This window comes from Globicephala melas, chromosome 16 (genome assembly GCF_963455315.2).
Source record: "Globicephala melas chromosome 16, mGloMel1.2, whole genome shotgun sequence".
Classification (NCBI taxonomy): domain Eukaryota; kingdom Metazoa; phylum Chordata; class Mammalia; order Artiodactyla; family Delphinidae; genus Globicephala; species Globicephala melas.
In genome coordinates this window covers 76,026,235-76,048,165 of record NC_083329.1, presented here as the reverse complement: position 1 = coordinate 76,048,165, position 21,931 = coordinate 76,026,235, and the positions used below count along the sequence as shown (strand labels likewise).

The window sequence follows — 21,931 nt, the reverse complement described above, 5'->3', positions numbered from 1 at the left end:
TTGGCAACTTGGAAACTGATTACATTAGAGAGGGCAGGGGTAGTATTGTGCTGGGGAAAGAAATATACTGCGATATGTTGAAGGAAAGAGGTGACAGTGAGAGAGAAGTGGGCCTGGAGTCAGAGAGCCTGAGTTGGAATCCTGCCTGCTCAGAATTTTAGCTCTGTGACCTTGGGCGAGTCACTTAAGTTCTCTAAGTCTCAATTTCCTTTCATGGGTATTTAAGGGAGAAAAAACTGTGATTTTTATTCCACATTATCTTATGGATGGTACCCAGCAGAGGCTCAGTACTGACACAGAAGCCAAGATTCAGTTAAAACTGACCAGTGAGTTGAGTGTAGCCCATGAGAACATGATTAATGGTAGCATATGATAGCCTCCCTTTGGTTCACGGGCACAGATCTGAGGTGTACTGTACCTTTTATTTAGCTTTTTGTTTATCCATGTCTGACAAGAGAATATACACAGTTATGAAATATATCAAACATAATTTCAGATTTATAAGCATGAACCAGAGTTCGTTTCTGTGGCATACTTTCCCGTAATATGCCATTGGGTGGAATGAGGTAAGAGCTCCTGACAGTAAGTGAAACCCTCTTGCAGTTGAGGGGAAGATAGGTTTCATTCTTGTCTTTTTAAATGAAGTATAGTTGATTTATGTTGTGTTAATTTCTGCTGTACAGCAAAGTGATTCAGTTATACGTATATATACATTCTTTTTATATGCTTTTCCATTATGGTTTATCACAGGATACAGTTCCCTGTGCTATACAGTAGGACCTTGTTGTTTATCCATTCTGTATATGATAGTTTGCAACTGCTAATCCCAAACTCCCACTCCATCCAACCCCCTCCCGCTTGGCAACCACAAGTCTGTTCTCTATGTCTGTGAGTGTGTTTGTTTCCTAGATAGGTTCATTTGTGTCATATTTTAGACTCCACATATGAGTGATATCATATGGTATTTGTTTTTCTCTTTCTGAATTACTTTACTTAGTATGATCATCTCTAAGTCCATCCATGTTGCTGCAAATGGTATTCATTCTTTTTCATGGCTGAGTAGTGTTCCATTGTATATATGTACCACATCTTCTTTATCCATTCATCTGTCGATGGACACTTAGGTTGTTTGCATGTCTTGGCTAATGTGAATAGTGCTGCAGTGAACATAAGAGTGCATGTGTCTTTTTGAATCATAGTTTTGTTTGGGTATATGCCCAGGAGTGGGATTGCTGGATCATATGGCAACTCTATTTTTAGTTTTTTGAGGAATCTCCATCCTGTTTTCCATAGGGGCTGTACCAACTTACATTCCCACCAACAGTGTCAGAGGGTTGGTTCCCTTTTCTCCAGACTCTCTCCAGTATTTGTTATTTGTAGACTTTTTAATGATGGCCATTCTGACCAGTGAGAGGTGGTACCTCATTGTAGTTTTGATTTGCATTCCTCTAATAATTAGCGATGTTGAGCATCTTTTCATGTGCCAGTTGGCCATCTGTATGTGTCTTCTTTGGAGAAATGTCTATTTACGTCTTCTGCCCATTATTTGATTGGGGTGTTTGTTGGTTTTTTTTGATACTGAGCTGTATGAGCTGTTTTTATATTTTGGAAATTAATCCCTTGTCAGTCACATCATTTGCAAATATTTTCTCCCATTCTGTAGACTGTCTTTTTGTTTTGTAGATTTCATCCTTAAAATGTCAAAATTTAGATATTAAGGAAACCCTCTGGTGATTGAGGATGTCGTTACAAATCACTGAGTACTATATGATGCGCTTTTAAAATTAAAAAGTTGCCTTTATTTTACCTATTTGGCCCATAAAGACATTTATAAATACTGACCTCTTTGATTAACTACCGTTGGTGTGAGGAAAAGAAAATTTCATTGCAGCCAATTAGAATTTGTAAGAAACTCAAGAATTCAGTTATCCTTTGATTCCGGTAATATTTCAGAATCTTGCACTCACTACATAATTTGTTGAATCCTGATCGTTAGCTTTACAGGTTGGCAATCCCTAAGATATTGGGATGTATTATTCAATCATAAATACTTGTCAGACACCCAAATATAATTTAATCTGCTAGATATGTTTGCAAAATCAATTTGTGTAGCTACTTGCCAGTTTTATCTGAGGAAACGTTACATTTGGAATTTTGTTTGCCTTATATTTCCAAAGTGTCTCTTAAATCTCTCTCTACTGGGTTTTTTAATGAGAGGCTATTTTTTTGCAAATTATCTAGGTTTCTGTAGATGCCGCCCATGGTTATAGCCCCCGAGCCATTGACATGAGCAATGTTACACTATCCAGAGATCTGCATGTAAGTACTTTTAAAAATTTTCTGCAAATTTCATTTTTAAAAAGCATACTGTAACACTTCCTGCATATATTTTACAACATGAATTATTTGAATGTAGTGATCATATAGAAGGTCCATGGAATTTATAGATTATGTACCCTAAGCTTTTAATGCTGTAGAAGTTGATAGAACTTTTTCTAGGATAATATATTTTCTTTAAAGATCACATCTATGTAAAAGCCCTAATATAATTAAATAGCTGCATGTGAGAAGAGACTAAATCAGTAGTTTATAATGCTCTGCTCAAGGATCACTTTAATTACTCATGAAAGAATATATATTATAAGTTGTTTATCCAGGGAAACCGATGGCATTTCGCTTTCTCCACCATAGTTCTATCTGTCTCCTTTGTCACTAAGGAACCTACTTTGAATTGCCTGATTTGTTTCCATGGAACATAAGTTAACAGGTCAATATAATGATCAGACAATGATATTGGCATTGTTAGTATTATTCCAAGAGATATAAGTATATAAAGATAAAAAAAATCTATGGATTGTTAAATTGTTTGGCTTGCCCTTTGTCATTGCTCTGGTACGAATGTGTTAACATGACATAGTAAACTTGAAAATCAAAAATGAAAGGAATCTTGGAGGTAGTCTTGTCAAAACCCAAAGGCCACAGAGGCCAAGGCTCGTCCAAGACCTCAGACTGACCTAGATTGGGACAGACATGGATCTAGACTGCTTGTCTGATGCTCTTGGCATTCAATGTTCATTCAGTAAGGTTTACATCATCTTTTAAAACTTTAGAAATTAAAATAAGAACTTGTAAATAAACATATTTTTAAATTCCATAGCTAGTTTGAAGTTTCATTATTAAATTAACAAAACATGTATCTTTAAACATTATAAAGAACAATGACCATTCCCATCACATCACCTCTGCTGGTTTGTAAATTCACAGATCATTAGAATCCTCTGAAATTCAGATTCTAAATAACAAAGCTGTGCTCAATTATCTTTTACATGTGTTTTAGCACTAACACACTATGATTTATTAATTTAAAGTATGTTTTGATACTACATATTGGAAGGCAAAGCTATCTTTTTCTACTATCCTTTTAGAGTATAACTTAGTTGCTAAATATTTTGTTCATTTAAGGCTATGGCAGAAATGATGGCTGAAAACTACCATAATATATGGGCAAAGAAAAAGAAACTGGAACTGGAGTCCAAAGGTAATATTTTCTAAAAATCCTTATAAAAAAACGATCAGAGTTTGAGTACATGAACGTATGATAAGGATAAAATAGTCTTTTCAGCATAAGAGCTCATTACAGCTTTATTTTATTAGAATGGTTCAAATATGGCTGTAATAGTTTCAAGGTGGAAATGTTATTTCCTAATTTTCTGATTGCTAGTGTATATTTCCTCATGTCTCAGAATTTTGATGGCTCTCTCTTGCCCATTTTAGGATGTAGATAACTGTATTTCTTATCCTAATACCCAAGGTGTTCTATTAGTTACATAGACCTCCCTCACTGACTTCTATCCCCAACGTAAATATTTCTCTTATTTCATTCTATCTCCCATCCTCAGCCTCTTTGGTTTGTTCAGTCCAGTTATGTTATTGTCTCTTACATTCTTTTTTTCTAACATCTTTATTGGAGTATAATTGCTTTACATTTTTGTGTTAGTTTCTGCTGTATAACAAAGTGAATCAGCTGTATGTATACATACATCCCCATATCCTCTCCGTCTTGCATCTCCCTCCCACCCTCGTTACCCAACCCCTCTAGGTGGTCGCAAAGCACCAAGCTGATCTCCCTGTGCCATGCAGCTGCTTCCCACTAGCTGTCTATTTTACATTTGGTAGTGTGTATATGTCAGTGCTACTCTCTCAACTCGTCCCAGCTTACCCTTCCCCCTCCCCATGTCCTCAAGTCCATTCTCTACAGATTGCATATATATGTGTTAGCATATGGCATTTGTTTTTCTCTTTCTGTCTTTTCATCTTGTTTATCGTTTCCTTTGCTGTGCAAAAGCTTTTAAGTTTCATTAGGTCCCATTTGTTTATTTTTGTTTTTATTTCCATTTCTGTAGGAGGCGAGTCAAAAAGGATCTTGCTGTGATTTATGTCATAGAGTGTTCTGCTCTGTTTTCCTCTAAGAGTTTTATACTGCCTGGCCTTACATTTAGGTCTTTAATCCATTCTGAGTTTATTTTTGTGTATGGTATTAGGGAGTGTTCTAATTTCATTCTTTTACATGTAGCTGTCCAGTTTTCCCAGCACCATTTATTGAAGAGGCTGTCTTTTCTCCATTGTATGCTCTTGCCTCTGTTATCAAAGATAAGGTGACCATATGTGTGTGGGTTTATCTCTGGGTTTTCTATCCTGTTCCATTGATCTATATTTCTATTTTTGTGCCAGTACCATACTGTCCTGATGACTGTAGCTTTGTAATATAGTCTGAAATCAGGGAGCCTGATTCCTCCAGCTCCATTTTTTTTTTCTCAAGATTGCTTTGGCTGTTCAGGGTCTTTTGTGTTTCCATACAAATTGTGAAAATTTTTGTTCTAGTTGTGTGGAAGATGCCAGTGGTAGTTTGATAGGGATTGCATTGAATCTGTAGATTGCTTTGGGTAGTATAGTCATTTTCACATTGTTTATTCTTCGAATCCAGGAACAGGGTATATCTCTCCATCTATTTGTATCATCTTTAATTTCTTTCATCATTGTCTTACAGTTTTCTGCGTACAGGTCTTTTGTCTCTTAAGGTAGGATTATTCCTAGGTATTTTATTCTTTTTGTTGCAGTGGTAAATGGGAGTGTTTCCTTAATTTCTCTTTCAAATTTTTCATCATTAGCATATAGGAATGCAAGAGATTTCTGTGCATTAATTTTGTATCCTGCTGCTCTGCATATTCATTGATTAGCTCCAGTAGTTTTCTGGTAGCATCTTTAGAATTCTCTATGTATAGTATCATGTCATCTGCAAACAGTGACAGTTTTACTACTTATTTTCCAATTTGGACTCCTTTTTATTTCTTTTTCTACCCTGATTGCTGTGGCTAAAACTTCCAAAACTATGTTGAATGAGAGTGGTGAGAGTGGGCAACCTTGTCTTGTTCTGATCTTAGAGGAAATGGTTTCAGTTTTTCACCATTGAGAATGATATTGGCTGTGGGTTTGTCATATATGGCCTTTATTATATTGAGGTAGGTTCCCTCTATGCCTACTTCCTGGAGAGTTTTTATCATAAATGGGTGTTGAATTTTGTCAAAAGCTTTTTGTGCATCTATTGAGATTATTATATGGTTTTTATCCTTCAGTTTGTTAATACGGTGTATCACATTGATTGATTTGCGTATAGTGAAGAATCCTTGCATTCCTGGAATAAACCCCACTTGATCATGGTGTATGATCCTTTTAATGTGATGTTGAATTCTCTTTGCTAGTATTTTGTTGAGGATTTTTACATCTGTGTTCATCAGAGCTATTGGCCTGTCGTTCTCTTATTTTGTGACATCTTTGTCTGGTTTTGGTGTCAGGGTGATGGTGGCCTTGTAGAATGAATTTGGGAGTGTTTCTCCCTCTGCTATATTTTGGAAGAGTTTGAGAAGGATAGATGTTAGCTCTTCTCTAAATGTTTGATAGAATTCGCCTGTGAAGCCATCTTGCCCTGGGCTTTTGTTTTTTGGAAGATTTTTAATCACAGTTTCAAATTTCAGTGCTTGTGATTGGTCTGTTTATATTTTCTATTTCTTCCCGGTTCAGTCTCAGAAGGTTGTGCTTTCCTAAGAATTTGTCCATTTCTTCCAGGTTGTCCATTTTACTGGCATAGAGTTGCTTGTAGTAGTCTCTTAGGATGCTTTGTATTTCTGTGGTGTCTGTTGTAACTTCTCCTTTTTCATTTCTAATTCTCTTGATTTGAGTCTTCTCCCTTTTTTTCTTGGTGGGTCTGACTAATGGTTTATCAATTTTGTTTATCTTCTCATAGAACCAGCTTTCAGTTTTATTGATCTTTGCTATTGTTTCCTTCATTTCTTTTTCATTTATTTCTGATCTGATCTTTATGACTTCTTTCCTTCTGCTAACTTTGGGGTTTTTTTGTTTTTCTTTCTCTAACTGCTTTAGGGGTAAGGTTAGGTTGTTTATTAGAGACTTTTCTTGTATCTTGAGGTAGGATTGTATTGCTGTAAACTTCCCTCTTAGAACTGCTCTTGCTGCATCCCAAAGGTTTTGGGTCATCTTGTTTTCATTGTCATTTGTTTATAGGTATTTTTTGATTTCCTCTTTGATTTCTTCAGTGATCTCTTGATTTTTTAGTAGTGTATTGTTTAGCTCCCATGTGTTTGTTTTTTTACAGTTTTTTTCCTATAATTGATATTTAGTCTCATAGCGTTGTGGTTGGAAAAGATACTTGATACGATTTCAATTTTCTTAAATTTACCAAGGCTTGATTTGTGACCCAAGATGTGCTATATCCCGTAGAAAGTTCCATGAGCCCTTGAAAAGAAAGTGTATTCTATTGTTTTTGGATGGAATGTCCTATAAATATCAGTTAAGTCCATCTTGTTTCATGTATCATTTAAAGCTTGTGTTTCCATATTTATTTTCATTTTGGATGATCTGTCCATTGGTGAAGGTGGGGTGTTAAAGTCCCCGTCTATGATTGTGTTACTGTCGATTTCCCCTTTTATGGCTGTTAGCATTTGCCTTATGTATTGAAGTGCTCCTATGTTGGGTGCATAAATATTTACAATTGTTATATCTTCTTCTTGGATCGATCCCTTGATCATTACGTAGTGTCCTTCTTTGTCTCTTGTAATAGTCTTTATTTTAAAGTCTATTTTGTCTGATATGAGAACTACTACTCCAGCTTTCTTTTGATTTCCATTTGCATGGAATATCTTTTTCCATTCCCTCCCTTTCAGCCTGTATGTGTCCCTAGGTCTGAAATGGGTCTCTTTTAAACAGCATATGTACAGGTCTTTTTTTTTTTTTATCCATTCAGCCAGTCTTTGTCTTTTGGCTGGAGCATTTAATCCATTTACATTTAAGGTAATTATTGATATGTATGTTTGTATTACCATATTCTTAATTGTTTGGGGTTTGTTATTGTAGGTCTTTTCCTTCTCTTCTGTTTCCTATCTAGAGAAGTTCCTTTAGCATTTGTTGTAAAGCTGGTTTGGTGGTGCTGAATTCTCTTAACTTTTGCTTATCTGTAAAGGTTTTAATTTCTCTGTGGAGTCTGAATGAGATCCTTGCTGGGTAGAATAATCTTGGTTGTAGGTTTTTCCCTTTCCTCACTTTAAAAGTGTCCTCCCACTCCCTTCTGACTTGCAGGGTGTCTGTTGAAAGATCAGCCATTAACCTTATGGGGATTCCCTTGTATGTTATTTGTTGCTTTTCCCTTGCTGCCTTTAGTATGTTTTCTTTGTATTTAATTTTTGATAGTTCGATTAATATGTGTCTCAGCATGTTTCTCTTTGGGTTTATCCTGTATGGGACTCTCTGTGCTTCCTGGACTTGATTGACTATTTCCTTTCCCATGTTAGGGAAGTTTTTGACTATAATCTCTTCAAATATTTTCTCAGACTCTTTCTTTTTCTCTTCTTCTCCTGGGACCCCTATAATTTGAATGTTGGTGCATTTAATGTTGTTCCAGAGGTCTCTGAGACTGTCCTCAATTCTTTTCATTCTTTTTCTTTATTCTGCTACCCGGCAGTTATTTCCACCATTTTATCTTCCAGCTCACTTATCCGTTCTTCTGCCTCGGCTATTCTGTTATTGATTCCTTCTAGAGTATTTTTAATTTCAGTAATTTGTTGTTCATCACCGTTTGTTTGCTCTTTAGTTCTTCTAGATCCTGTTAAATGTTTCTTGTATTTTCTCCATTCTATTTCCGAGTTTTGGGATCATCTTTCCTATCATTACTCTGAATTCTTTTCTAGGTAGGTTGCCTATTTTGTCTTCATTTATTTGGTCTTGTAGGTTTTTACTTTGCTCCTTTGTCTGTAACATATTTTTCTTTTCATTTCCTTTTTTTTTTTTTGATGGGTGGTGCTGTATTCCTATCTTACTGGTTGTTTGGCCTGAGACATCCAGCACTGGAATTTGCAGGCATTTAGATAGAGCCAGGTCTTGGTGCTGAGATGAGGACCTCCAGGAGGCCCCACTCTGATTGATATTCCCTGGAGTCTGAGGTTCTCTGTTAGTCCAGTGGTTTGGACTCGGAGTTCCCACCACAGGAGTTTGGACCCGACCTCCGGCCTGGGAACCAAAATCCCACAAGCTTCGTGGTGCAGTAAAAAAAAAAAAAAAAAAAAAAAACAGAAAAGGAAGAAAGGAAGAAGAAAAGGAACAGTAAAATATCAAAGAATAAAAAACAAAATAAAATTAGGAAGATAAAAAGCATATTAGGAAAAATAAAACTATAATCGAAACAACTGCAGCCAGGTAAAATAAAACCAGAACAGAAAAAAAAACAGGTGGGGGGGTGGCAACACACCAAAAGGAGAGATCACTAACAAAGTATAAAGAATAAAATAAAATTAGAAAAATAAAAGATTTATTGGGAAAAAAAATATAAAAGAATCAACAACAGTGGATCAACCAGGTAAAGCAGAACCCCAATCTGAAAGAGGAAAAAAACAAAAAAGCCTTGGCTATAGGGATGGGGTTTAGGCAGTGGGTGGAACTTAGGCAGGGGCGGGGTTTTGGGTGGGCCGGGGCCTCTGCTTAGGACCTGCGCAGAAGTGGAGAGGCAGCATGTGGAAAGGAGGGTCTCTGGAGTGTGCAGTTCTGGAGTTTGGAGGTAGGGCCCTGAGTTGAGGGTGTGTGGGTGGAGTTTAGGGCCAGCACGTTGGAGGGGGTCTCTGAGTGCAGAGGTGGGGCCCTGGGTGGCAGTGTAGGGGCGGGGCTTGGGCTCTGAGCAGCAGGAGGGAGGCTCCGAGGGCAGAGGATTAGGTCCCAGCAGCCTCTCGGGTGCCTAAGTGGACAGGGAAAGCACTGGCCCCGTTCCCCTCCGTTCCTTCGTGCCCCTCCCCCACTGTCTCCCCCAGGGTCTTCCCCGTAGCCACTGGGGTGCCAGCCACCCTTCAGGGGTGCCAGCCCTGGAGGTCTGGGCTTTACTTTTGCTCCCCCTTCCCCACCTCCCACTCCCTCAGGACCCACGCGGCTGCAGGGGGCCTCGGTGGGCAGAGGATCAGGCCCGGGGATCTCAGCAGGTTCCTGAGGGGTCCAAGTGGGCAGGGGAAACCTGGCCACGCTCCCTTTTGATCCTCTGCCCTCCCAGTGGTTCCCCAATTTCCCCCTTCGGGCCTGGGATCCCTTCCCCTCAGGGACGCTAGTCCCGTCCCGCCGCCACTTCTCCTCCCCCTTCACTCCCCCGCACCCCGCGTCCTACCCGGTCGCTGGGGGTTCCTCCCGTCCCCTCAGGTGACCGTGGTCCCCCACTGGGGCCTGGTGGATGCCCTAGTTGTGCGGAGACGCGAATTCTGCGTCCTCCTAGGATGCCGTCTTGACTCCGCCCCTCTTATATTCTTTTGCTTGCTCTTTTATGCTGTTTTTATTAAATACTAAAACAACCTAGTATTCTCTTAGTCATTTCTCAAATCTTTTCTTAGTTTATTGAGAAAATTATATTTCTTAATATAAATATATGATATTTACATAAATATTTTCTTCAGTTTAATGCATCTGATGATCTCTTTCATTGTTATTTATTCAGTATTAGCTGAATAAATCAGCAGCATTAGCTTTAGATTATACACATATTGTTTATAATGTGTGTGTGTGTGTTTTCTTTAGTTACTTCCTATGTGGGTCTCTTTCCCCCAATGAGAATATAGTTCAGGTTCAGGGCCACAATTTTGATGACTTTTGTCATCCTTATTGTACAGCTCTGGACACCAGGAAACTATTTCTTATTTATTGATACAGGTAAGAATAGAGAAGGAGATCATTTTGGGAGGTGGAGATATTTCATAATGAAAGGAATAGCTGTGATATTGGAGGGCAGTACCAGGCACCAAGCACTAGGAAACCGAGTAAAACAAATTAGAATTGGGCATAGAAACGAACAAAAAGGATTCCATATACCAAAATTGCCTATTCAAGAATTTGGCTCAGGGCTAGACCTGTTTTTCTAGAAACATTCCATCAGTGTTTGTAAAATGAATGATCAGTTGTTTGATTGGCTGATGGATGGATGGAAGGATGGATGGGTAACTGAGTTACAGAGTTATAGAATTTTCACTTAGGTTATTGAAGGAGCATTGTCCACATAACTAGTTAACAAAATTACTATTTGTTCCATGAGCAGATTACATGAAAAAAATTCAGTTTTGTTTTCTAAGTGTGTTTCAATCACTATGGTTTGGTTACAACTAAAAGTAATAAGCGGCTATCTTAGTACTCACTTCTAATAAGTATGCTAGAAAATCATCATCCTTTAATTTCTGGGCCAGCCATTGGGTGTCCTACAGTCAGTGTTTTCTTTGAAGCACATCACTCATAAATGAGGCATCTGTACCTCTGCATCCAGCTTGTACTGGTCCAAATTCATACTGTGTAGGGGGGAGACAAGCATAGTTGGAGCAAAGGCTGAAAGGTGAGGTGGTGAAATTAGTATTCTTACCCCATGAAGGCTACCCTTTCAAAGGAGAAAGGGAATTGTTTGGCACTAAAACAGCAGGCCAATAGGAAAGGTTTTGAAATATATAGCACTGGATCTTTAAGTTATTGGGGCTAAAGGAAGGAGAAATGATTCTTGGAACCAGAAAGGCTTGAGACTGTGGACAGTTTTAGGACAGAAGCTGCAGGTGTCTTTTCTCCAACTTGCTCCCTCTCCTGGAGACTTTGACAGCCAACTTGTGTCCTGACAACTCTGCGGGTGGGAGTGTGGGAGAGGCCTGTCACCTACTGCATGTCTTAGTACCTATGGTGTGTGTGTGTGTGTGTGTGTGTGTGTGTGTGTGTGTGTGTGTGTGTGTGTGTGTGTGTGTGTGTGTGTGTGTGTGTGTGTGTGTGTGTGTGTGTGTGTGTGTGTGTTTGAGAGAGAGAGACATTGAAAAACAATAGGAAAGAGACAGAAACAGCAGGAGAGAAGAGAGAAGCCAGGAAGTCAGGAATAAGGAAATGACTTGAAATAGCCATTTAGTCATTTAGACACTTGGACAACTAAGAGAGTCAGTGCCAAACCTGCCCACTTTTGTTTCAGCCCCATCCAGGGCTCAGGGCTCTTTTATCATCCCTACATCTATGTGCAGAAGATGAATCTGCTTTAGAAAAACCGGGAGAAAATTTCCTCTCTTGCTCACCCAGGTTGTCTGTTCCTCAGTGCCTTCCCAATCTACTTTAAGAAGCTAGCAGAGTTTGGGGGAAATCAGGCAGTTTAAGGAGTATGTCATGAATAGAAAAAAGGAGTGAGAGTCCAAGAAATATTATCCATGTTCCCCAATTAGTGAAAAATGTAAAGAACTAGCATTTCTTTTTCTTCTTCTTTCCCCACTACCACATATTTTGGGCTGCAATGATCTGTCACTAAGGACAGTGCTGGTGTCAACACAATTTTGACCCTTTAGCATGCATGAGTACACAAGCCAGGCGGTATGTCTGAGGCAGAGTCCTAGGAATTCCTGCGTATTTATTCACCTCTCAGGTTTAGCTCGTTTCTTTATCTCCCTTCCACATAGTATCTATACTCATGTTGTAAATAGGCAAGATCAAGGTAGTCACACTGCCATTAGCTGAGTGGCACAGCAAAGGACATCATTTCCAGTCTGTTGGCTGACTTCAAAGAACCCACCCTATCTAGTGCTGAAGGGTTTTAGAGTCAGAGCGTACTTTGCGTTCTTAGGATTTTTAAAGTTTAGGCTTTATTCATTCTCTCTCTCTCTTTCTCTCTTTCCCTCTTCCCCACCCCCCCTTGCCCCTCACCCTTCCCAAAGTAACCTATTAGTGTCTGACCTCCCCCCGCAGATCATTGTGGATTACAAATTAAGTTGCCAGTTTCTCTAGGAATAAAGAACTACATGCAATAGTGGAATTTCTAAATAGGTTATGACCGCAGCATGATTAAATGTTTGCTTCATAAATTTTTTCATAAAATATGCTTTTAAATTCTATCTGTGATTATGATAGAAGTCAAATTTGTTCTCAGTGGGCTTAGGAGTTGATTCTATATCCTTCTTGCTGTCCACAAAATGTTTCTTAGTATCACATGAGAATTGTATTCTACTGACAAGTGTATTATATTACATTAATAATTGTATCATACTGTAAAATTACTGATGACTTCTTAATATGCTTCGTGTTAACCTGGTAGTTCCCGACTCTCCCTCTGCATTTGTGGTGTATAGTGTCACCTAATGGTCAGAAGGTTCAGTGCGTGATTGCATTTCTGTAGATGGCGCTCTCAGTCAAAGCAAGCTCTAGGAGAGCATGGCATTTTCTCCTTTGTCTTTTTGTCTGCGTATTTCTTGTGTGGGACCGATTCAATATTTATGATTGTTTGGGGAGCTCCTGGCTTAACCCCATCGGACAGGGATTTAATAGTCTCTATGTTGTCATCATAATTCAAACAAAATAGTTGTTTTTTTCTGGTGTTCCCTTAGCAGTTGTATTTCAAGGAATTTCAGCATCCCGCATAAAATATATTCCTGTATGTGTTTTGTAAACTTTAAATTTGGGACATACTACGCTATGCATGTAGCTGCTGCTTTAATAGCCTTCGCTGTATCAAATCTTAACATCTGGAATTACCAGTGCATTTTTTGAAATTTTTATAATTTTTACAAAAACTTTTATAAAATTTATAATTTTATAAATTGTTTTCTTTTTATCCGTTTTTTTAAGTTTAAATGCTTCCCAGAATTTTCAAATCTCAAAGAATGCTTTTAGTATTTCTTACCAGAAGAGGTATAGTAGAAACCTAGGTTCTTGCCAAAAGTCTGAATCAAGTACATATGTTACTTTTATTAGATATTTAAGAGCAATCAACTTGTACCTGCAGTCTAAGTTTGGGTTTTGTATATTTAGAAAGGTGTGACCATAAAGTACTCTCTGATCTGGGAGGCATAGTAAAAATTCCATATTTAAGACATTTTTTTCTCTTCTCTCTGTGTGGTGGCAAATGAAGCATATTGCTTGAAACATGCCTTGTAATTTCACTGGATCCAGCTGTGCATGTTCTGGTGCATAAATACACTCTGCATTTGGAGTTCCAGTGGAGAGGAGAACACAGCTTCTTTTCCTTTCTTGTGTGACTGCAGATGTCATTGGCATTTGAAATTACAGATGCCTGTATGTTCATGTTTTAATTGCCTCTTAGAAGGCATAAGCACAGTCTTTTTTGAACAGGTTTCCTAAATTAATTGGAGCATTAAAGGCACGAGAGAGGGAAGTCTTATATGAGTCCTATATATCCTGTGTATAAGTGGAGGACACCAGAAGTTCTGTAGTGCAGTCCTATTATACATGCAGCCGTATCTCATTTCACATTATTTTCTAATTACTATGCTGTGTTCCTGTCTTGACATCCTCTTAGGAGGTGGAAACCATCCCCTGCTGGTACCCTATGATACACTGACGGCCAAAGAGAAAGCCAAGGATAGGGAAAAAGCACAGGACATCCTCAAGTTCCTGCAGATCAATGGCTATGCTGTATCCAGGTAAAAGTACACCTACTCCAGTTACACATTCTCGTTATAAGACTGAATATTTAAATATCCCTGTCAGATTTAAGGCTGAAAATGAACTCAGTGATCTCTTTAAATCTTAGAGCTACTGTTTAGTATGTTCAAAATATACGTGTCAGAAACATTAATGCCCTTAGCTGTTGTGCCACATAACTGAGTTCCTTACACTTCTTATGTTAAGTCCCCATCCATCATTTAGGCAAAATCCCTAGGCAAAAATGACACTCTGTTTTTCTAAATGCAACATTTTATTACATAGTAATAGTTATTTAGTACAGTTTTATATCAGGTGCAAAGTATTTTTTATAAATTAAATCTTTTTTGTTTTTACCTACAAGAATATTAGCTAACCTTGCAAATTTATCCGTATCTCTGTGTGTGTATCTATACCCATCTATATATTGCTATATGTAAAATGTTAAATATACTTCTCTCTATATAGGTATTTAACAAAATATATTTCGTTTTTACCTTACCTTCTAACAGTCTTTGTAGATGTTGGTTTCCATTTTTCCTTTTTGCTTTTCTAGAGGATTCAAGGACCTGGAATTGGACACTCCTTCTATTGAGAAACGATTTGCCTATAGTTTCCTTCAGCAACTCATTCGCTATGTGGACGAAGCCCACCAGTATATCCTGGAGTTTGGTAGGTACCATAGTCCTATTACTAACCGCCCAGTTTTTGTTATTCTTAACATTTACAACATCAGGAGATAGAACAGCATAGGCTACTGGGATGCTTGTGGTCTGCTCCCGGATGGTATAAACACTTTCTATCCATCATAATACTAATTTGAGTCTAAAAGTCAATAGGCAAACTCATTTTTAAGGATGGGTAAATTTTGAGAACTTAAAAAAAATCTAACATAATACTTTTCTCCTTAAAATGTTTATTGGCATTGATTTTTCATTTTGAAAGATACACTGGATGGACATCAGATTTTAAGGTACACTTAAATCTTTCCTTATGAAATTAATTTCTCTGCTCTTAAAAAAAAACTAAACTAAAACTCTATGGATTCTCCAAATTTCTGGACAATGTAAAGGCCTTGAGTTTAGCCTGTGCAGCGTTACACATTTATATTAGAGTATCTGCAATACAGAATACTTGATTATTCTCTTAGAGTAAAAGGAAAGACCTCTTCCCCATCTGGCTCAGTGCCATTTAAGTACAAAAAGAACTCCTTATTTTAAATCTAAGATTCAGAACAGATCATCAAGACAGCCTCCTCTCACTTCTCTTATTTTGTGTTTATCCTCAGCATTGTTGAATTAAAATTCAAGTTGTCAGTTACTCACCTTTGTGTCAGATCCCCTTCCAGCCACTGGTTGGTATTAGGATATAAATGAGTAGAGTTTGGTCCTTTTTGAAAGGCAGTGTGCTCTGCTGGTGGTGCATCTTCTTGTTTTCTTTTCCAGTTTTAAGGTTCTCTTTCTGTTTTTGTTTTGGTTTTTTAACCCTCATTCTTTCTGTTTTCAGCCCCTTTCCTTGAGGCCCATAGTCCTAGATCCCTTAGCGATACATCAGCAACAAACCCCTCCTAACCAAGGGCTTTTTTTGCTGCTGTTTTCTTAGGATTTATATTAGTTTTCAGCACAGAATCAGATTAAAGTTTATAGAAATTCGAGCTCTGGTATTTTCTTGTTCCTGGCCCCTGGATCCCCAATATGATTAGATCCCCAGTATGATTTTCTACTTGAGCATCGTCCTCTTAAAGAACCTCCCTCTTTTTCCACCTGCCTCTTTAGCTACAGTACAAATGCTATATTTTTCCTCTCTTAACCATCTTTATCATAAAGGCCAGTTATACAAACTAATCTATAATATGCAGTCTCTTTGTAACTCATCCAACAATATATTTTTTTAAATATGATATTTTAAATATGATATTTTTAAATATGATAGTCACCTTGACTAGTAGCCAAATTAGTCTGAATGAAATTTGACCAAAGAACAAGCATGAGGCCATGGTGAACTTTTGAAGCTTTTATGCACAAAGTTAAGTGTTGACATTTCTAATCCACATTTAAAAGTATCTGTATGAGTAGCAGCTCTGGGATCCAGCGGGTTTTTTTTTGATGAGAGAGGAGAAAAGGGAATAAAGAGTGATCGTTTGGAAAGGGAATAAGCAAAGTTTTTGCTTATGTATGGGTAGCAGAAACAGAACTTTGAAGGGTAAAATGTGTTTAGGCTTTGCTTTATTCACATTATATTCAAGTTTCTGAATAAACCTCCTAGGACAGCGTTTGTGTGTAAGGAGTGGTGAGAAGCTAACTACAGGGCAGATTCACCCACTTCACACATTTCTTTCTTTCTATAGGATAGAGAAGGTATTATGAACAGAATTCTGTGGAGAAATAAGGTTAGATTAATATAGAGCAACAAAATTAGTTTTTTTTTTTTTTTACAATTGCTGATGTTACCGGTTCCATTTTCAGGTGGCTTTGGCAGGGCAAATTATGTACAAGAATTCTGTCAAGAGGTGAAGCAGAGTTGAGATTGTCTACACGATCATTTGTTTTCATTTTCATTTTTCATTATTACTAAAAACCAAAATTTCTGTAATACCGTCTTCTTTTATCTTACACTTTATTGCCTTTGCAACACATCTTTAATATATTCATTCTTAAACATAGACTCATGGTGATGGTAAGAATATGCCTGTGCCTTTTTTGAAGTTTTGTATTACATCACAGATCATACTCTCTCCAAATCTTTTCACATTTTCTACAGAGGCATTTTTGTTAAAATATATAATGAAAGGAAAGATATTTCCTATTTAGTTCTTTGAAATATTAGCAGATTTAGATAGGTACAAATTTCTGTCTCAATGACGTTTATATGAGAAGGTCCCTTAGGTGGATCCAGCCATTCTGCATAATATGCTTGAGAGAGTTTTAGCGCAAAAGTGATTTAGAAGAAATTGAAATTTGCAAGCATTGAAAAGCCATTATTTTCTTTTACTTATTCATGGGAAGAGCACTGTCTGATTTTACAAAGTATTACCTAAGTTCTCTAAAAGTTATCCTGAATTTATGCTTAAGATTTAATAAAGTGTATTTCAAATTGTTTATATTTCTATGTGCCAAAGAACTTTTTCAAGCAAAAGTCAGTTTGATTCTTATAAAATATGGAAGCTCTGCTTACAGATTTTACTGAAACCTTATATCCAGTTCTGAAATTCTTAGCTCTCCAATCTATTCTGCATAGCATCGTGGTTATTATAGTTTATTGCTACCTCTTTTATATGTATGAAACCTCCTTTATATGCATGAGGGAGGTAGGAAAGGCCACCTTCTAAGCTAAACGCATTCAGTCAATCAGTTCTTAACCTTGAACTCATTTTCTACACCATGGGGAAAATCCAGGGCTTTTTGCTTTGCTTATGGAAATTATCTTTTGACACCGGTGAACTTTTTTATTCTTTAGCAGAATGTTCATTTTCCAACCTAGTATTACAGCTGTGGTCCTCCCCGTCATCACAGGCACTGGCTTCCTGAAATTTTTCCATTGGTATATTAATATTAAAGGCTGTAACTTGCAGTCACACCAAGAAGTCACTATCTTTATTTAGAGGTCCGTGTTAAAATCTAACAAATTACGTTTACTTATTTTCCACTCACTTTTCTCACCCCCGGGAGCTTCTTTCTTACTGAAAGAGAATGTGGGATTTTCCTGCTAAAAATGTGGGATTTTTACTTTATTCCAGTTTCCTCCCTACTTGTCAATCAGATCTCAAAGCTACACCAGTATGTTTGTGCTTGTAACCACATGTATGGGCTGTCTCAAGAGCTCTTTAATTTTGATTTGGGTATGTTTTTAATCTTTTTTTAAATTACACAACTGAAGTTAGCCTTTATATTTTTGTGTTCAGTTTAGTGGGGTAACGCATTTAGCTATGTGTTCTAAACTTAGCATTTGGGGTGAATATCTTGCAGTGTTTGAAGTGCAACATGTACCTAAAAACTCTTCATGTCTACAGATGGTGGCAGCAGAAGCAAAGGAGAACACTTCCCTTATGAACAAGAAATCAAGTTCTTTGCTAAAGTACAGTATACAGTCCATCCTGTATTTCCTTCAATATGTTTGTTTACCAGATATACTCTTTAGATCGTTGCCTCTTTATGGAATGCACTTGTCTCCAAATGTGAATTCTACTCTAACTAAATATTCTGTGGCATGAAAATAACTGCATGGATCACGTGGGATAAATGTGCTCCCAGCACCTTTGGTCGTGCTTTAACTCGCTCTGCTCTCCGTACCGTATTTCTCAAATGACTTTATCCTCTGTGAAGTCTGACTCAGAGTTCTCTTTTTTGCCTTTATCCTATGACATAAAGGAGAAACATCTATTTCCTAACATTTGAATATTGTTCTGATTTAAAATTTTTAGATGAATATTTCTTTGTTATAGAGGAAAAGCATGAGTTAATTTATCAGTGGGTATAAGAACCTATACTATAGAATCCTTGTGGGACCTGAATCCTACTCAGAAGAGGAAAACTGAGGCTCAGAGAGGATCAATTGTTCATATTTAGAGTATATCCCATGATTTTTATTTATTCCGTTTAATACGAATTTATCAAGAATTTGCTTTGTGCACACTCCAGCCAGTACGGGAAGGAGATGAAGAGTTGCAGAGTGTCCACATTGGGTCCATTCACGTACTCAGTGTTTACTCTGAGCCTAGTCTGTGCCATGCATGGAATTATGTCCTGGAGATTCACTATCACAAAGACAGAATGCCCTTGGGAAGCTTTCCTATTTACAATATGTTTTAGTTAACCTGAAGACCTAATGATTTCCGTCCATTTCCTCTCAAAGTACTTGCATTTGGTGGTTATAGGTCATTGACAAAATGACATATTATTTTGACTGATTAATATTTGGTTTCTATTATATGTTTTCAGAGTTGTACCCTTTACTGTAAGGGAGATTTCTCTTGTCTTTTCTTTCCACCCAGTCTTGCACCCCAAATCTGTATCCGTCCTCTGAAGTCTGTCTTGGGCTGCACATGGCTGGTTATCTGTTCTGCTAGGATGTAATCGCCCTTGAGAACCCGTGATCAGAAGTGCTGTATTCATGGCCTCTAATCACACGTTTAAAATACATTCTTGTATTTCATTGCCTGTGCACTCAGCGCCCCTAGTGATTTTGTTTGCAGATGCATGCCTAATGTGGCTTGATTTCTACTAAGTCTGTGATTCATTCATTCACATATTTATTGAGTACCTATTATATGTCAATCACTAAGTTCAGGCAGTGTCACCACTTCCTAGGAAGATCACTAAAAGCTTTTGTATTCCTATTATTAAAAAATATACCTACCTTGTAGGGGAAAAATGTATTTAGACAGGCTTGAGTCTGAATACTGGTAATGCCAGTTATTATTACTTTTTTCATTTATTTATTCAACAAATATTTATCTAGCGCGTGCTACAGGCTTGCAACAAGGTCCTGAGCGCTGGTGCATCAGTGGTAAATGAAACAGAACAAGCAGTAGTCATAGAGGCCAGGAGAGGGCTTTAATGGGAAACAAACCCAGAAATGTTTCTTTCTCTTGTGTGCCTTAGAGACCCTTAGGGAGAGAGACTAACCCCAAAAATCATACATAAAAAATACAAAATTGCAAATGATGTTCAAAGACCAGAGGATACAGGGAGTTTATCTAGTTGACAGGCCAGCAAAGGCTTATCTGATGAAGTACCACTGCACTGAGGCCTGCAGGAGGAGTGAAGTGAGTAGGTTATGGGGTGTGGGGAGAGCGTCTCAGACAGAGTGAATGGCAGGCACAAAGCCTGTGGACGGAGGAGGGGGAGGAATTGGCCAACAGCCATCAGGATTAGAGGGCAGAATCGGGAGGTGGGCTTTGACAGAGGCCAGGTAAGAGCTTTGTGCAGGTAGGTAAGCGGCAATGTGACTGAGTAAATCATTCACTTTCTACATCTCAATTTAATACCTAGAAATCAGGGATGATGGCCGCTACCGTACAGAGTGGTTACTGGGATACATGAAATGATAGCATGTCAGTTACAATCCTCAGACATGCTAGAGACTCAGTAGAAGGTCATCACTGATTATTTCTGAACCTTTCAGGCACGGAACTGCATGATGTGAAAATATTAAGACTGTTTCATTTTGAGAAAATATTGAGGCTAATTTCAAACCATTGAAAATCTGATGTGTTTTTTTTTATAATTACACACATGCGCACACACACACACACATACATATAGGGACTGGAGACAGCAGAGTGAGACTTAGGAGAGGCGTACTTTGAAATGGTGCTGACTGGCATGGCTGTGGATATGGGGGACTTATTGCATGTGGACAGAACTCTGGCTGCTCTAAAAACTCAGCACTCATTCATCCCCCGGAAGAGTCCACTGTGTAGATCTGTTTTCTTTTCCTTTCTTTCAGGTTGTTCTTCCTTTAATTGATCAGTATTTCAAAAACCATCGTTTATACTTCTTATCTGCAGCCAGCAGACCTCTGTGTTCTGGAGGACATGCATCAAACAAAGAGAAAGAAATGGTGACTAGGTAAATAGCTATGAAAAATAAAGACCGTTGTTTAAGTGCATTTCCTTTTGAGAACGAGCATCTCAGGTTCTTGAAGCAGGATCACGCGAAGAGTTCCCACCCATGTTCCCTGGCCCCTGGCCCCTTGGAATCAAACACTATGAGAAGGATGGTTTTGGCAAGTTAATACATGTGTTCTAGATGTTGAGTTTTCTTATATTTTACTGCTAAATGTAACGCTGAGTAGAAGGAACAAAATACCCAATACAGAATCCACAAGTAGAGGCTGGAGAGGCATCAGTGCATTCGTAGTTTTTGTTAAATGATACTTTTTAACATTGGATTCCTGAAAATGTATTCAAATCGAATGTTTTTGCCAGCCTGTATTTTTCAGCAGAATCTCATTTTCAGAAATTATAACTTTAAATTTTAAAAAATTATGAGCCACCTTGGGATAAAATGAAGTAAACATATACGCTTTTTAAAGTTTTCTGCTCACACCAGTCAAGCCAGCATCCTAGCAGTGCTTTCTTATTTCTCTTTAAACCCAAGTATTCTTTGGAGATCTATTTGTGATTCTGCTGAGGATTTCAAGTTTGAGTCCTCAAAATTCTGCCAGCACTTAGTATACATGAGAATCAATTCCTGAGAAAGCCTTCTGTATTACATTGCACAGGAGTCCAAACCAACTTTTAGATTGTATTTGAAAAACATTTCTATAAAAATGAGTACCCTGTATAAAGTAGAATACAGGCTTTCCTTGGTCTTGACATTTTTTAGTTATCTATTGCTGTTTAGCCGTATTATCACAAGTTTAACATCTTAAAAGAATATGCATTTATCCTTTCACAGTATCTGTGGATCTGTCATCAGAGGCTTGCCTGGGAAAGAAACCTCTTTTTTATTTTCTAAAGACTTTTTTTAGAGTAATTTTAGATTCATAGCATAGACTTGACTTTAATGATATGTTGAATGGCAGTGCAGTATCAGCCTATTGGACAGGGTGAGATGACATTGAATGTAGACTGTTCCCAGAGGGTTAAGAGGAAGTAAGATTCCTGCGGGGCATAGCACTGGGGGTGGGATCTTAAGCTCATCTCTTTGCTCAAATTTATTGTCTAATTGGTTGTCTACCAACAGGTAGATAGCCAATCATGTGATGTAAGATTGCAGCAGCATTAAAAATGTTTCCAAACTTCTTCAAATAATAAAGCTTCCTGTGAATTTGATAAAATGGATGACAGTTAAAATAACAGAGAATCCATTCCAGTAACTCACTTTGTTTCCACCAACTGTGTTACCAGAAGGAAAGGGAAGGAAGAGCTACTTTCCAAGATGCAGATAACCCCCTCCCCTTCCCCACTATGGCGTGGCCTTCCTTCCGCCTTCCCTAGGGGAGAGAG

At 37.9% G+C, this 21,931-nt stretch overlaps 1 protein-coding gene across 1 annotated transcript in view; it reads left to right on the top strand.

Moving 5' to 3' along the window:
- RYR2 (ryanodine receptor 2) overlaps positions 1-21,931 on the top strand; it is a 721,218-nt gene that overhangs the window by 543,736 nt on the left and 155,551 nt on the right. Inside the window, exons 57-62 of the mRNA XM_060286446.1 lie at positions 2,242-2,319; positions 3,463-3,538; positions 13,856-13,979; positions 14,537-14,652; positions 17,990-18,054; positions 20,428-20,549. Coding sequence (XP_060142429.1) covers positions 2,242-2,319; positions 3,463-3,538; positions 13,856-13,979; positions 14,537-14,652; positions 17,990-18,054; positions 20,428-20,549 — 581 coding nt within the window. The remainder of the gene's footprint in view (positions 1-2,241; positions 2,320-3,462; positions 3,539-13,855; positions 13,980-14,536; positions 14,653-17,989; positions 18,055-20,427; positions 20,550-21,931) is intronic.